Source organism: Zonotrichia leucophrys, chromosome 1 (assembly GCF_028769735.1).
Source record: "Zonotrichia leucophrys gambelii isolate GWCS_2022_RI chromosome 1, RI_Zleu_2.0, whole genome shotgun sequence".
In the NCBI taxonomy this organism is placed as follows: domain Eukaryota; kingdom Metazoa; phylum Chordata; class Aves; order Passeriformes; family Passerellidae; genus Zonotrichia; species Zonotrichia leucophrys.
In genome coordinates, this window is record NC_088169.1 from 72,710,541 (window position 1) to 72,726,557 (window position 16,017).

Below are 16,017 nucleotides of genomic sequence, written 5' to 3' on the forward strand. Positions count from 1 at the left end.
CTTTTTCCCTTTTCCTCCTGCTGCTTTCACGTTCATGTTCCCCCACGCAATTCCATGTTTATGTGTAGCTGTAGATCTTCACCCATTCAGACAGACACCTTCAGGTGATGACTGGCAAGTAAACCCAAACTAGCATCTCAGGCTTTCCTCAGCCTTCCTGAATGATAGGAATTTTCCAAACTACCTTAAGCAATACTACAGACAAGAAAATAATCTCATTACCAAGGATATTGTTCTGTGTTTTGTGGCTCCTAATGTATTCCAGGGACAACCTTGTTGAAGGAAAAGATTTTCCTGGCACAACAAAAAAATTTCTCAAATCAGCTGCAGCTGCCAGATAGTTCTAGCTTTGAATTGTTTGCATTTATTGGGCCTGGAGTTGGTTCAGTGAGGCATTTCATGTCTTCCTTCTGTCAACAGTTTGTGAAGCCTTGAAGCAACTCCAATGAACACTCCCTCCCCCGTGCAAATTAAAGGCAAGGCTGTGGCAGCTGTACCAGAGGGCTGGAAGCTGGAAAATGTCACACCACATTTGAAATGAAACTGATATAAATCCATGATGTGATGACCTTGTTAAAAAAAACCAATTCCAAACAAATGCAAACTACATTTAACACTCAACCTTTCCCACATGAGTAATGTGGAGAGAAAGGATATGTGGAAGGGTATTTTGAAGGCCAGCAAGTGTTTGTGTAGCTAATAGCTCTTGATGTTAAGTATTAACAAACAGTTGCTCACTAACAAAATATCAAACAGTTGCTCTTGCTGAAACATAAACAGCTTTTTAAGAAACACCTAACTGGAAAGCTGAATCGGGAAGCAAATTGGCTCAGCTAAAAAGTCTGTCACAGAAGAAAAGGAGGATTAAGAAGGGAAAATGTGCTTCTGAACAGAATAGCGTAGATGCCTGAACCATGGAAGCTTGCTGCTCTTGCTGCAGTGTGATGAGAAGGAGGTCACCAACCCAAGCCCTCTATTGATCCGTGGAGGTTTTGCAGTTCTCAAGTACCTTCAATCATCCACTTTCTGAAGCTCTCTATAAGCTAAAGCATCTACTTTTCTGGAGTGGAGAAACTGATTATGTTCCATTTACCTGATTTTAGCTTACACCTCTCAGGAATTCCCCGAACATGCTCTAGTTACTTGAAAACCTCAAAATGACTCCACAATTTATGTCTGGAGGACAAGAGAGTTGCAATAAAAAAAGGAGATTTTTTTTTTCTCCACATAATGCAAATAGATATCCATGTTCTCTAATAACTAATTTGTTGCAGACAATTTTGTATAACAAAAGTGCAGACAATGAGTTCTGCTGGAGGGCAGTGTTTGGCCAGACTTAGCTGGTAGCCCCTCTGGATATCTACTAAATGTTAAGTGCTGCATGGTTGGACATTTTGCTGTTGTTTGGGGTCATTTTATTGCCTCTTAGGGTGAAGACTTTGCTTTCTATGCTGTGGAGTCTGAAGGTTCAACTTCACGCTGCCTCAAGTGTACATATGGAGAAAACCTCACAATCTAATGGTGAAGCTGGAAGGGATCAGGCTACTGAGACATCACCTAGAGTAGTGTTTCTACAGTTTTGTGGGTCAGCCTCCCTTTTGAGCCCCTCTGATTACCACTTCCCTCTGCTCAGAGGGTGAGAAGTTCCTCCACATTAGAAGGAAGGAAAAGAGGTTGTAACTGCTGCAAGTATTTTCATTCTCTGGGGAAAAGGTAACTGCCTAAAATTGCTGGCAGCAGCCAGGCAATTAGCTGTTCTCTGAGTAGTATAAACATTTTATGAGCATCTCTGAACTCAGAATCCCTTTGACAATCCCCTTGAGATAGAAGCATCACAATTGGAGGAAACACAGATCTAAAGACGAGGAAAATTGAGGAAAAGCATCTGCACAAAAAACACAGCTACAACCTTCAATCTGGCATTGTGATGGGAATCTTTATTTGTTTCTGGAGTTCTTAAAGTTATTTTAGGCTTTGTAAGAGGTTTCACAGATTGCGCTATAAAAATATTGTTATATCTCTAGACTGAGTCAGAGAGAGCACAATCAATAATGATGGAGTTGTCCTATGACTTTCATTCTGTCTTCAACTTGTTAATTGTTAATTGTGATTAGCTCATAGTCTTTCCATTCTTCATCCAACAACACTCCAAAGAAGAGTGTGTTTATGTAATGTAGGGGCTTTTTCTGCTGTGAATTAAGGCAAATTTCAAGATTCATGATGTAGCAGACACATTGCTGCATATGATGTTCATTCTGTAAAGATATTGCAGTCATGATCCTTCATCTGTAAAAGAGATTCTCTGCTGTGCATTCAGAGGTTTATCTGTTTTGGTGAGTGTGGCCCTCTGAGGAATTACATTTGTGCGAGGCATGCCTGGTCATTCCTGATTCTCATTCATTAGGCTGAGTCAACTTCAGTCTCTTGTTCTGGAAATGCAAGTTTTTGTGTACGCAGGGTTTCTGGTGAGAGCCTGCCACCAAGTTCCATCAGCAGTAGGCTGCACAGATGGAAGGCTGCCTGGTCAGCTTTTGCAGGTGGTGATCATCTGTTACATGGAGCATAAGGAGAAATGAGTAACAGTAATTGTAAAAATCAGTTGGATTTAACAGCTTTGGATTGGCTGGGACTCAACTCGATGACCTCTTGTAGGATCTGGAAGTTAAGACCTAGCCTGCTTACTCACCTGCAGCACACCTGAGGTAAAGCTGATCCTTGGTACTTACTTTTTAATCGGGAATCTCCTCTCCTAAAATGAGAAAGGTTTGGGCCTTTCAGCTGCATGGAACACAGTTTTATCACAAGGAAGTTAAGCAGTCAGTGATGGACGAAGTCGAATACATAATTCTTGGGACACAAACTGTGTTTTTCCTAATTGATATTTTCTTTGTAATTAGACATAGTTCACATAAAGAAAGTCTGCTGCATTTTTACAGTATTCTAGCATGTTTTTTCTCAACACCTTTGAACCCTTAGCAATTTGGCAAGTTTAAAAATAGCAAGCACATAGAATATTGCTTCATGAATGACTCCAACTCAGCAAAGGTTTCCTTGCTGTAGTGTATAAATTAGCCAAAGAGGTAACAGCTCAGAGGCAAAGCATAGAGCTTATGCAGTATAAAGGGAGGCTCTCCCAGCTGGAGAAATGATCCTTTTAACTGCTGATTTGTCACATGTAGAGTAGCTGTGTGATTTTTATACAAGTGTACTTAAAAGAATATAATGGATTCCTCAAAAATATCTACAACCAGTAGCCTGCTATAGTAATAGCCACCATGTCTTACAGTTACATCATCTTCTAACATTTGCTGTGAATAAGCAAAGACAAAATTCTGTTCTTCTCTAAGGGAAAAAAAAAAGCTACTTTGGAGTTTGCAATAATGAACTAAACAAGTTTACATGAGCTAAAGAAATAGAATTAATTGCCATCTCTAATGATCTGAGTGACTGGACTTTCCATCTTATGTCTGAAATAACTAAGCAGAAAAGGAGGGTGAGTGAGTGTGTTTGCTGCTGCGGTGCAGTTTCCTGAGGTGGTGAGGTGATGATGTGAGGCCAGTACTGAAACATGACTTTTAATCCATTCTTCATTCCGATGAGGGCTTGTTCTGGCCCACCAGCAACTTCACTTCTTGCTTATCGATGCTGGAATTGAGGCTCTCTGCCTCCTTTTCCTGCTCGGGGACGCAGGTGCAGCCCACGGGGATGGTGATGTAATCCTCGGTGTAGACGTAGCGGCCGCCGGCGCAGGCGGGCGTGCGGCGCAGGATGACGGTGGGCATGAACACCGGCGTGCTGCGGAACTGCAGGCTCTCCTCGCCAAAGAGCCCCATCAGGCAGCCTTTGCACAGGCAGTAGGCTTCGGGAATGTACTTGGGGTATCTCGTGGGATCATAGGAGATCCTAGGGGGAAGTAGATAAAGGTTCATTAGTACCTCTACAACGTATATATTCATCTGGAATTATATAATCTTACATATTATTATAATTATTATAGCATTATAATGATTATATCATGGGGTTTTTGTCTTCGCCAGGAAAAACAGCCGTAGCTGTTGCTGTCTAGCTTCTTGTGTGTAAGGTGTAAAGAAAAAAATCATGAACAGGTTACAGAACTGATTAGGTCCTACAGTGCACATGGAGTGCCTAACTGTCTGAATTGTAAGATTCAAGAGTTTAATCAGAATGAGTTTTGCAGTTTGGACCAAATAGGTAAACAGAGCATTAAAAAGGACACTTGGGCATTTCTAAACTTTTTATCTGCCTTGAGTTCTTCAAAAACTGGTGCAAATCGTCGTTAACGTTATTATTGTTAAAGCCATGACATGATGTTTGAAAATTTAGTAATTGAAATAGAATTTAATTGTACTATTATTTCTGCAATAGATTTTTCTCCCTAGTATATTTGGGGTCATAAATGTGCATTCCCTTTGAAAGCAGAACTCTGTATTGCTTTTCTAGTTCATGCCTACTGTATCTTCCTCTACCCACAGAAGAGCAACATTTTCATGCCCACACTGAGATAAACTGCAGCTTCCTGGGATGAGGCATCCACAGCTTCTCTGGGCAGTGTCTCACTACCCTCACTTCTTAATTCTTCCCAGTATCTGATCTAAACCAGCTGTCTTCCAATTTAACGCCATTATTCCTTGTGCTATCACTCCATGTCCTTGTGAAGAGTCCTTCTCCAGCTCTCTTGTAGGGCTCTTTTAGATACTGAAGTCTCAGCCTGTCTTTATAGGAGAGGTTCTCCATCCCTTGGAGTGTTTTCATGGCCAGCTCTGGGATGACACACAAGAAGGACGTGGACCTGTTAGAATGAGTCCAGAGAAGGAGTCCTCCAGGTGGTATCTCTTAATAGATTTTAAAGTGATCTTAAATCTTAATAGTTTTAAAGCAATTTCTAAATTGTGTTTCCCAGGGTTGGCAGCACTTCCTCAGGTATCAAAGTGTTCACTTTTTATCTCTTCAGGCTGTCTCTGAGATGAGAAGAGGTTTCAGGTTTGGAAGAGGCAGAACCCTAGGTCTGCCTCAGGCTGTGACTGCAGTCATTGCTAGTCAACAAAATCTGTCCTTGTGAGAACAGGCAGCCTGGCTCTCCCTCTCACACCCACCCCTGGGTTGACACTGGTGTTTTTCTGGTCACAGGATTGATCAAGGAACTCATTCCGCTGAGGAGTAACTCCATCAGAAGCTGGGGTTTGGTCTGTCAGCTGTCTTGCCACACATATACACAGAACTCTGCATCAACAAGCCAGGGTGAACAGGCAGCTTAGGCAGGGACAGAAGGGAGCTGCCCGTTTCAGGAGTATTGCCAGTTTATCTGTTAAAGGAAATCTGGAATCACAGCTTTTGCCAGACACAAACTTGACTATCCTATTGTCAAGGAAAAAAGACATTTTTAAATTATTATATATAAATAAAATTTAAAGAATTTGTTTTCCTCACCAAAAAATCTGACCAGTTCCCTAATAGCCAGACACCTGTGATGTTGCAGATATTTTTTGCAGTGCTTCTCTGTCCCATTTATACTCACTTTCCCCAGGAAATACCTTCATGTTACAGGATCTCACACCAGTGTGAAATAAAACGTCTGGTAGCCAGCAGAAGGGAAGAAAGAAGAACACAGGCCTTTCTACTGTGATACATTCCCATTTCAAACTCAAGTGTGAGTAATTTCAGTGGTGGATTGTTAAACACACCATGTGTCAAGTTATTGGTATTTACTGTGTTATCTCTAGCCCATGGTTTATGATGTTTCTGGAAAGCATGAACATGTTTCTGCATGCAAACACAGGAGGTTTCACTGATAGCAGGAGAACACTGTCACTGGAATCACAGTCTGCAACCACCTTTCTCCTCCAGACTTCCACGTGGAAAAAGTCAGGTATTAATGGGGTGGGTTTTTTGAAAGATGGTGTGGTTGTGGCATGGTTTTCTACTTTCCAAGGGAAAAAATCTCTTATATTACTAAGTTCAATGTTAATACCTCATGTGAGGACTGGAACAAATCAGAGAGAATCCAAACTTAATGATGAATTCAAAATATAGATGTGGTTTTGCATCCAGACCAGAACTTCAAGGCTGAAGCCTGTAAGTAATGTCTCCTGAAATTAATACCTGAACTCAAATGTCACTAAAATTTGGAGCCCTATACAAGGTTCTGCATCTTCAGCTCAAACTTAATCAGAAAAGCCATATAAATAAAACCTCATTTGTGTCTTTCTAGGCAACCCAGACCTGCTTGGGTCGGAGCCACTAAGAAACACCAACCTCCTCAAGTCATGTTTTAAAATCTCCTGGAAGAGGGTAAATATTTTCTATTGGATTAATTAACCAGGTAAAACTGCATGCTCCAAGTTCCTGCTATGTCTTTCTTTACACCCAGGAGATGGATGGAGCTGGGAAGAGTGGTGGGGAACCAGAGAAGTGCAGCTTTCCCCTGGTACTGAAGAGTCCCCTGCAGCCTTGTGTCACTTGCTGTGGCACTGCTGCAAAGCCAGCCCAGACCCTTTGATGAGGATTGCCTGTGTCCTGTGAACTCAGGTCACCACTGAAGGCTGAGTCTGCCCCGCCAGCACTGCTGTTCCCAAGTGACAGGAGCAGGGAGCTGTGCCGGGCTGCTCTGTTCCATCTGCTGGAACAAGCAGCAGGTTTGTGCTGAGCTGGAGCTGCTAATGAAGTGTGACTCGGCTGCTTTTCCTTCTGACCCTACGAGCGCTTTGAGAGCTCCCAGTGAAAAACAAACTTCCTGCCATTTATGTACTAAGCCTGGAAACTCAAGAGAAAACTTGCTGTCAGAAGTAAAACTCTTTCAGAGACTTAATCTACCTTCTCCTGTACTGCTACTTTTATATGTAATATTTTTAATAATATTGTCACTTCGTAATTTCCAAGCTTCTGATTCCACAGGGTCAGATGCTGTGCTGGGGCAAGGAGCTGACTCTTCAGAAAATCACTGCTAGCACTGGGCTAACAGCTGGATGTTATCAAAAGTCTAATAAGCAGATCATCATCCCCTTCCTTCACACTCTGAAATACTTAGAGGATTAAGAACTAACAGCTTTTTCCCCCCTTGCCAAGACATTTATTTCCCTATAGCAGGTGTTCTTTTGTTCATGTAATGCTTTATTTTATATACAGGCAGCAACATAGGTATTACTACTGTAGAAATAGCCCAATGCTAACTGATTTTCTGAAGAGTTGTACAAATGTGCTCAACTCAAAAAGAATGGCAGCTCTGCATCCCCTTGTATTCTTTCCTTTGGCTGCATCTTTGGGACAGGCACACCGTGCCATATGGTAATGTTAAATCCTGGAAAATGCCTCGGGTAAGCTTCTAGAAAATGACTGGAGTATTATTTGAAGGGAAGCCCTCCTGTATGACTTTGTTCAAACACACTGCAGACAAGCTTGGCTTTTACCAGTGAAAAATGACTTGCCTGTATTACTTGTATTAAGAATTTATGTAAATGAGTACTAAACCAAGGATGCTTATAAACTGAAACTGATTTTTGCAAAATAGAAAAAAACAAGCTGGGTAATGTTTTGGAGAGGGACAGGCTAACTTGGCTAACATCATCAGAGCAACACTGGCAATAAAAGTTAAATCTTTGTAAATTAACCATTAGTAGATGCAGGATTAGGCCCCAAAGGCAGAAACAAAAGCCACAGAATTTGGAAATTCAGAAACATGGATGACTTCTTGAATACACATAAAGAAAGTTTGCTAAACTCACGTAGAAGTGTGTTTGCAAATTAGTTATGATTGTTATTGTAGCCTCAAGACATCAGAAAATAAAAATAGAGCTTATATATACAGCTGGTTAATGAATATCATCTGTGCTCTGCAGCACCATGAATGGAATCACAAATTAGCACTACCTGTAAAAGTGCTGCTGACTTCAGCAGGATCAGATTTTTCAAGGTTTGCTCTGAGCTTTATGATCAGACCCCCACAAAAGTTTAGGCAGACATTTAAAATTAATCCTTTTTATAATGGCTCTTGTCCATGAGCAACTTTTCTGTGCATCTGTGGAGCTGTGCTTGCCCTACTAATGATTCACCATGATTGTGGCTTCTGTAAATGTTAACAAGGGCAGCATCCTGTGCTGTCAGCAGGGTCTGCAGGCCCACCCATTCCATTAATTGTTGTCAAGCAGCTCTGACCCACAGCAGTAGCCAGGTGGCCGATGCCAGGACCTCCTTGTACAAGCAGGCTCCCTGGATTTCATTGACTGTCCATGTAATACTGCTAAATGGACAAGCAACCCCTGGATAGATGTCACAAGCTTGCACACAGTCAGCTAGATGATTTCATGGAAGGATGATTTCAGGGCAGAACTCCTGCTGTAGCTCTGTTTTTTAAAAAAGCTGGGTAATTTGTAGCCCAGCTTCCTGAACTGCTGAGCAAATCCAGCGTGCTCAACTGACTTCAGGGAACTCTGCTGTCTCTTTATAACTCTGCAGAGCAAAGAGTGATTCACGTGATTCAACTCTGTGCCCTGAGTTATATACTGATCTCCTGTGGCCACCAGGATGGAATTTCAGTATCAGACACATGAACAAGTATTTTCTCCATACCTTTTGCCTTAAAAACTACCTGCTGGTATACCCTGCTAGCATCAGGGTCAGGGACTAGATGGATCTGAGGTGCAATCCATGTACAACTCCTGCATCTCTGGTTTGCAGCAAGCCAAAAATGATGTAAGTCTTGATTTTTGTGTAACCAAATTAAAAGACCAAGTAATGGAAAATAAACAGTAAGCACAGAACAAAGATAAGCAAAGAAGCCACACAAGGATTATCTGAGCTTTGACCCAGTCGAACCTAATTCTTCCACACTTAAAACAGAATGACAGGCTTGGGATACAGATGATGCAGTAGAGTCAACATTATACACAGTTCTCTAAGTAATATATTTGATTCTTTCTCATAAATGCTGATATGAAAAAATTCCAGTTGACTTGGACTGAACAGTCATGTAAACAGAAGAATTACAAGCAGCAGCGTTAAACAGCTGGGAGCAGGTGCCTGGGGAGATATTCAGGGGAAGGTAAGTAGAGCCAGACTTAATATCTTTATTATTAATGACCTGGAATAGGCAGTATAAACAGTATGTTAATGAAATCTGCAGATGGTAACAATGGGAAATGCTGCAACGCCAGTGAAGACAGAGAAACAGCATGGGGTATCTCAGGCATTAAAATGCATGTCAAAAAGAAAAAAGAGCCTTTATGCACAGAGCAGGAATGAACTGTACTGTAAGTCTTTAGGTGCAGAAAAGAGCAGGATGTGTGTGAGACAGTGGAATGGGACAGGCACCTTGATGCAAATTTCAAGTAGTCAAATTCAGCCTTTGAGCAGTTTCCTATCAGGGCATACAAGAGGGGTCTGCCTACAGTGGATTTATTTATGAGCATTCACCACTAGAACAACTTTGGTGATTCAGAAGGCAGTTCAGGAGACAGCAATGAATCTGCGAAGGGGAGCAATTTATGAGGGAAAAGCATTAAATGCAAGTAAGCTTGTCGAGAAAGTGCTGTAAGGAAGAGAGCTGTGTGCAGCTCTTCAGATTAACACTTCAGCCATGGAGAAGAAATTGATGGGATTGTATGAATGAAATTGGTTGACCATTGACAAAGCCAAATGGGACATTACTTGCAGTCTTTAATGGAGAGCTGTGTGTCCCTCTCAAATATATGGAGTAACTCTAATAGGATTAAGGAGCTTACAGGGTATCCAGCTGAAGACCACAGAACAAAACAAATATTCATATCTATCTTCAAAATCCATGAGATAGCAGGTGGTAGTAGCTAATGCACTTTAGCAGTCTTATATTTTACACTTTAATTACACATCCTGAGGTATCTGTTGCTGTCTCATTGCATGCCAATGATACAGTAAAAATGCAGTCACAAAAATAAAGCTGTAAATGAGATCTGTTAACTAGACAGAGTGCTCAGCTTCTTTACCCTAGAGAAACATTTTTCCCTCTGAATAGGATTTTAGATTTTGCTTTTAATGGTGTAATACTTCTTCCCCGCTATCTTTGAAAATTCCTAGCTTGGAGATGTCATCAAGTTACTTGTATGTGAATTGTTAGTGGTCTGTCTGAAAACACTTGGATGAAAAGTACAGTGGATTTACTTTTGTAAGCCAAGCCCCAAAAAGCAGCTGCTTCTCTGTTAAAAAGTAAGCCTATACAGAGCTCCAACTGAAAATAAATACCTGCCCAATGAGACATAAGGACAAAGGCACTGTTTTCAAACCAGAGGAAGAATTTTCTGATAGCACTAGTATTTTGCAAAACCACTGTAAAAAATACCTGAGCCCAACGGTAGGTGTTTTGCTCACTTTGTGCACTCTTACGTAGCTTAAAAATCCTCAGTTTTCTTAGAGAAAATGTATTGCTAAAAATACTTTGCTTATGAAAGGCTTACTGAGCAAATAAGCCATCTTTCTCTCAGTAGGATTACTTCTTACACTAAAAGCGAGCAAAACCCATGCCATAAAATAAATATTTATTGGAGAGCCCAACAAGGAGATAACTGTTTGCTGGATACACAGGAATGGCATCACAGTGTATACCAGGGATAATGTATAAAAAGTAGCAAGAAAGTCAATTCCTTTTTAAGTTTGCACGTTTTAGCTTCCTGTTGTCTGCAGTCCTTTACAGAAAGCTGTAAACAGAACTCAGTCTTATTCAAACCACCAGAAGACTTCATAGTCTTCTGAGAATGTGATTACACACTGGGTTTAGTGTACTAGATCAGTGGTTTCCAAGTTTTTCCAGAGCTTCCAATAGAAGTGCAGGCCCTTGTTTTGTGTGTTAACCAGCCTCACAACAAGTTAACTTTACTTAGTTGTTTTTATGCCCCCTAAAAATAGTCTGCCAGTCCCTGTTTCCACCTCAGAGGAAGCAGGTTTGCAAAGCACAGGCTGAAAACACAGGTGTAGAACACTGCTGTACTCAAACCTTGCCTATGGTCCTACGGCAAAGGGGACATGGAGCCCTTGGGACTGTTTGGTAGGTGAGGATATGGCTCTGTTGGTGTGTAACCGGAACACAGACTGTATCCTGAAGTATTTTAGAAACAGCAGTGTCTGGAGTCACATTTTTGGGAAAGCATTTGAGCCCCTCTGTGGTTGCTGCATAGTCAAGAGGTGTTTCTTTGGTGGTGGTGGTCCTTTGCTGAGGGTCCACTGATTGATTGTCACATGTGACAATTTGCCCAAGTGACCTTTTGAGGGTGGTCAGTGCTCCCGGGTGGGTGTGGATGTGGGTGTGATCTCCATCTCACGGCTTGCTCCACCTCATTCATTTCTCTTTTTGCCCATTAGACATAGCTTGTGCCCTCACACAAGCTGTTTTTACATAATCACCTTCTATCGCCTACTTAGACGTGTGTTTTAGCGCCTTTCCCGGCGGCTGCCCGGTGCCGCGGCCGCCCTTCTCCTCCCGAGCCGCCCCGGCAAAGCCAGCGGAGCCCTGCGCTCCCGGTCCCGCACGGGGACCCCGCCCCGGCTCCCTCCAGTCCCCGGGCCCCCGAGGCGGCCGCACCTCCCTTCCCCCGGCGCCCGGAGTCACCTGTATGCCCAGGGCGATGCGCTGCGCAGGTTCACGGGGAGCCGGACCCTCTTGTCGGCGGGCGGCCGTGCCCCGGCGGGGCAGCTGGCGTTGTGCTGGCGGCCGGGCGGCTCGGGCTGCAGGGTGTGGTGGAAGGCGCTGAGCATGCCCGCCGCCAGCCGCCCGTACAGCTGCTCCAGCAGCTCCTCCGGCCGCTCGCCGCAGCTCCGCGTCCTCGCCGGCCGCTGCTTGGGCGCCCTGGCGGCCTCCGGGCGGAGCGGGAGCAGCGCCGTGCAGAGCAGCGCCAGCAGCGCCGCCGGCGCCGCCCGCACCTGCAAGGACGCCGCCGTCAGCGGGGATGGGGACAGCGGGGACACCGCGCCCGCCCGCCCGCCACCGTCCGCAGCCCCCGGCCCGCAGCCCCTTACCCTGCCTCGCTGCATGGCGCCCGGGCTGCCTCTCCTCCAGGGAGCCGGGGAGAGCGGCGGGCTGCGGCGCCGCGCCGTGCCACTGGCTCTCCCGGCGGAGGAGCTGTTGGAAAAGTGCCCCGCGCCTCACTGCATCTCCCCTGGCCTCGCCTGCCAGGAACATGTTCCGCGGCGCTCACGGCGGCGGCGAGCCCTCGGCCCCGGGCGCGGGCCGGTCTCGCATCCCAGCGCGGCCCCGGGGACGCCCCGCGGACACGGGCGGGCACGGACGGATCCGTGCTGCCGTCGGGAGCCCCGCTCTCCCTCCCATCGCAGGAGCCGCGACGTCCCCAGTGCCTGTGGCACTCTCTGGGTCAGGGCTCGAGACTGAGGCAGAGCCAGGGGGATTTGGCCCTGTCGGAGCCAAAGTGTCAAGGTTGATGTGTAAAAATGCGGGGATTTGCAGCCGGGGAAGGGACTGCTCTAGCCCGGACTCTCCCAGGCACTTTAGGGCAGTTGGCACTGTCCCTCGTAGTGTATGGGATTTCTGACGTGCCCGATTCCAGGTAGCGCCTTCGGCACCTTTCTCCATCCCAGCTGTGGCGTTTCTCCAGGAGGCACAGACGTGTTGATGTCCAGCATGAAGGCTGGGGCTGATCCTGCCGTTCCTCCTGCCGAGGCGGCCTGGGGCAGGGGAACTGCTGGCTGCAAGAGAAGCCCCTTCAGATGAAGAGAAATTTGCATCGTACCCGCCTAAAGGAGGTTGAGGTGAGTCTCACCTCCAATGGCCTCTCCACATATTCTGTACTTTTAAAAACACATGTTGCAATATAATCATGGTCTCTGTGGGTCCCACAACACGCAAAAATAAGGATATAAATAGTATTCTGGTTCATAAAAGATGTGGTCCACTGAAATGGTGTGCATTAAAAACAGACTTTCAGAAACAGAATTCATCACTTGAATCAAATATTTCATGTCCTCTGATTAAGCCCAGCACATCTATTGAGGCATTAGGATAAGGATAGTTACAAAAATACTGGTTAGTAATAAGGGAAAGTGGGATCATAAATCATACAAAGACTGAGAAACCCCAACTTGGTACCACAAAAATACAAGACATCAACTTCACCAAACAGGCTGGATTTGAAACAGAATGGTCTGGCATTCATAAATGTAATGAAGTGACTTCATTACATTTTGTGATTTTGTGGTTTCTGAAAAGTCGTACAGTTAAATCTAACTATGATTTTTAGTGATTTTGGTGCCATATGCATCACAGGTCAGTATCACTTATTAGCAGAATCTTGACCTTTAACAGTGTGGGATTTGAATCAGATTTCAGCTCTTTCAGCTCTGAGGAAGGACAGTTTTAAACTGAATTCCAAACTCTCCTTTGCAGTCATATCCTCAGGTGAAAGACTGGGACAAGGTGTGTGTCCATTTATCCCAGTCCAGTCTAACCCCTGACCATGCACCTGGCCTTTTTTTACTTCACCACCTTTGAGTGGTGTGTGTGGCAACATGGCAAATATTTATCATCATAGGTCTTTTTATATTACTCTTCCTGAGATCAATCAGCATCTTCAGAAATTTCAGATTTCTGAGTGGCATGAGGATGTCACACTTGGCTTTGCAAAATGTGGGTTTTATTTACTTCCTTTATATGCATCAACATTTCTGGGAGAGACCTACCTCAAAAAATCCCAGCAGATGAAAACAAAGCAACGGCACAGGCATTTAATTGCCATTGAATTTAAGGCTATGTGTCTTATCTAGGCAATATCCTAATTCTGTATGATAGTTGCATTGTATTGTCTTTTGAAAAATCACATTGATTCAAATAATAAGAACCACAGAATGTCAGTAAATGATATTCCATTACAGAGGAACTCAGAGTGCTATGCCAGTTCTTGTAGCATGGTCTACCCTAGAGACATTTCAGTCATAAAATATTCCCTGATACACTTTGGCAACTTAGGTTCTTCCACGACTTTAAGAAATTACTAACCAGTATCTTTGCCATTGGTATTAATTTACAATTTTCTTATAATTTGAGGGGGAATTAAAATATCTATACAAATGAAATATTAAAAAAAATATTTAGTAATATGAAATCCATCCCGAATTTGATATAATACAGGTTATTTCAATCAATGGATTCAAAACTATGTCTTTCACTTTTACATAATATTCTAAATGTTTTTTCTGGATATTGTCATTCAATATTTATATTTGGGACTGGTATCTACCTCTCTCATGAGTTTATCACCACAGTGATCAGTGTCAGATAATAAGTTCAGTTCCACAAATTCCTGCTATGAGAAAGTGAGGATGTTCCAAAGAAAACTAAGCTCAGCAAGAATAAGACAGACATTTTTAGTGTGTTCATATAAATAAGAAGAAACATTTTCTGCACCTGATTCCACCAGAGAGCATTTCATGCCATGTTAAACGCTGAAACATGTTTAATGAAGGACACACCAGGTTTGTCTTCAACCTTACATTGTTACCAACAGCTGGAGAAAAACGTGTCATAGCAGGAGAAAAAAATCCTTTTCTAATGTGTTATCACCAGACCATTATGATAATTTGGAAAATTGTTTCAGAACCATTGGAATGATGGTGAAAACCTGACAGTAAATGTAAGAATGTAGCTCTCCCCAGACACATTAATCCCCAAGGAGCAGTGTTGTCAGGACATTTTGTGGCTGGGGTTGTTGTCTTCCATGGCTGCTCTGGCACACAACAGCCAGTTTCACAGGGGTTCTCACATAAATAAATCACATTATTGTGGCAAACATTATCAACAACACCACAGTATTATGCTTGCCACAAAAATGGCAGAATTGCCCTACACTGGCATATTCCAACTGCTCATTCCCATCCTGCTACAGCATTAATGAGATCCTATCTCTATCTGAAATAATGATGTGAAAAAGGTTTTAAAAATCATCATACAGACCTTCAAGTTGAACAACTCAAGTTGTTGGATGGAACAAGCATTCAGCTGACATCCCCAGCAGATAAAAATTTCCAGAGAGAGAATTTAATTACTCCCTGAAGATGTCCTTCTGTCTCACATTCTGTTTGCAGATAACCTGTCACCCAAACTCTTCTGGTCCCATTCATCTTCCTCACAGTTGTAATACCACTTTGCAGTGTCCTTGGCATGGCATCTTCTGCAGCAGCATCTCAGCACATTTTACAGTTGTTAGGCAATTTAACTTTGCAAAAGTGAATTCTTGAGATGTGCAGAATCTTCCAAAGATTTCATTTTGCCAAGGGGGGAAACTGAGGAGCAAACAGGCTAAAAATAGCCTTTTTACCATAAAGTTGATCATCCATGTCCTTGACATCAAGAATAATCAAAACTTAGCAAATTAGATTAAGTTCTTACAATCTCATACTGCTCTTGCAAAGGGACCAAGAGAAACTGCCCTTTATCATAAAATTTTATCATAAAACTATTTATTGGCAATTTTGGATGCCCTATCCCTGGAAGTGTCCAAGCTCAGGCTGGATGGGGCTTGAAGCAACCTGGTCTAGTGGAAGGTGTCCCTGCCCACAGCAGGGAAGCTGGAACTGTTTGATCTTTAAGGTCTCTTCCAACCCAAGCCATTCTATGATTCTATGAACTGTACCTTTTTACAAATTTCAATTCCTATTTTACTCTGGAATAGCTTTGGTTTAGAAGTAATAAGTCATGTAATCTGACAAAGGATGTTCAGAGAAAAACATGAAATATGTGATTAAGAATATTTTGATGCTGTAGAGCTAGGCTTGTTCAGAAATAAATAAAATAGTACTAAAATAGCCATTTCTATTTGGCTACTGCACAAAGAGATGTTTTTCATACATGTAAAGAGAAAGGTAACTTGGTATGTAAAGTTCCTACCCTGAGGAAGACTTCAAGTCTAAGAGGTCAACTGAGGATTGTTTAATATTGTATAATAGATCTTTTCATGACAACAGAAGCTAAAACACCTCATGAGTCAGTTTCTCAAGGGGCTCAGCATTTTCCTAGGTTTAATGTTGCTG

The 16,017-nt window shown here is 43.1% G+C and overlaps 1 protein-coding gene and 1 long non-coding RNA gene across 2 annotated transcripts; one reads left to right on the top strand and one right to left on the bottom strand.

Moving 5' to 3' along the window:
• Positions 1-1,917: 1,917 nt before the first annotated feature.
• Positions 1,918-12,224, bottom strand: IL17D (interleukin 17D). Its single transcript, XM_064717626.1, has 3 exons — positions 11,998-12,224; positions 11,591-11,901; positions 1,918-3,903 (listed from the first exon to the last, which is right to left on the bottom strand). Exons 1-3 carry the CDS (start codon positions 12,010-12,012, stop codon positions 3,588-3,590), a joined length of 642 nt encoding a protein of 213 aa, XP_064573696.1. The 5' UTR covers positions 12,013-12,224; the 3' UTR covers positions 1,918-3,587.
• LOC135450028 (uncharacterized) lies at positions 5,476-8,503 on the top strand. Its single transcript, XR_010440927.1, has 4 exons — positions 5,476-5,668; positions 5,798-5,887; positions 6,230-6,309; positions 6,389-8,503. It is a non-coding gene; the product is annotated as an uncharacterized LOC135450028 (long non-coding RNA).
• Positions 12,225-16,017: the final 3,793 nt, after the last annotated feature.

Excerpts from the sequence above, each read along its gene's own strand:
- IL17D (XM_064717626.1), bottom strand. Across the intron at positions 3,904-11,590 it reads GCATCGCCCTGGGCATACAG|GATCTCCTATGATCCCACGA; the intron begins GTGACTCCGGGC and ends ACTTCCCCCTAG.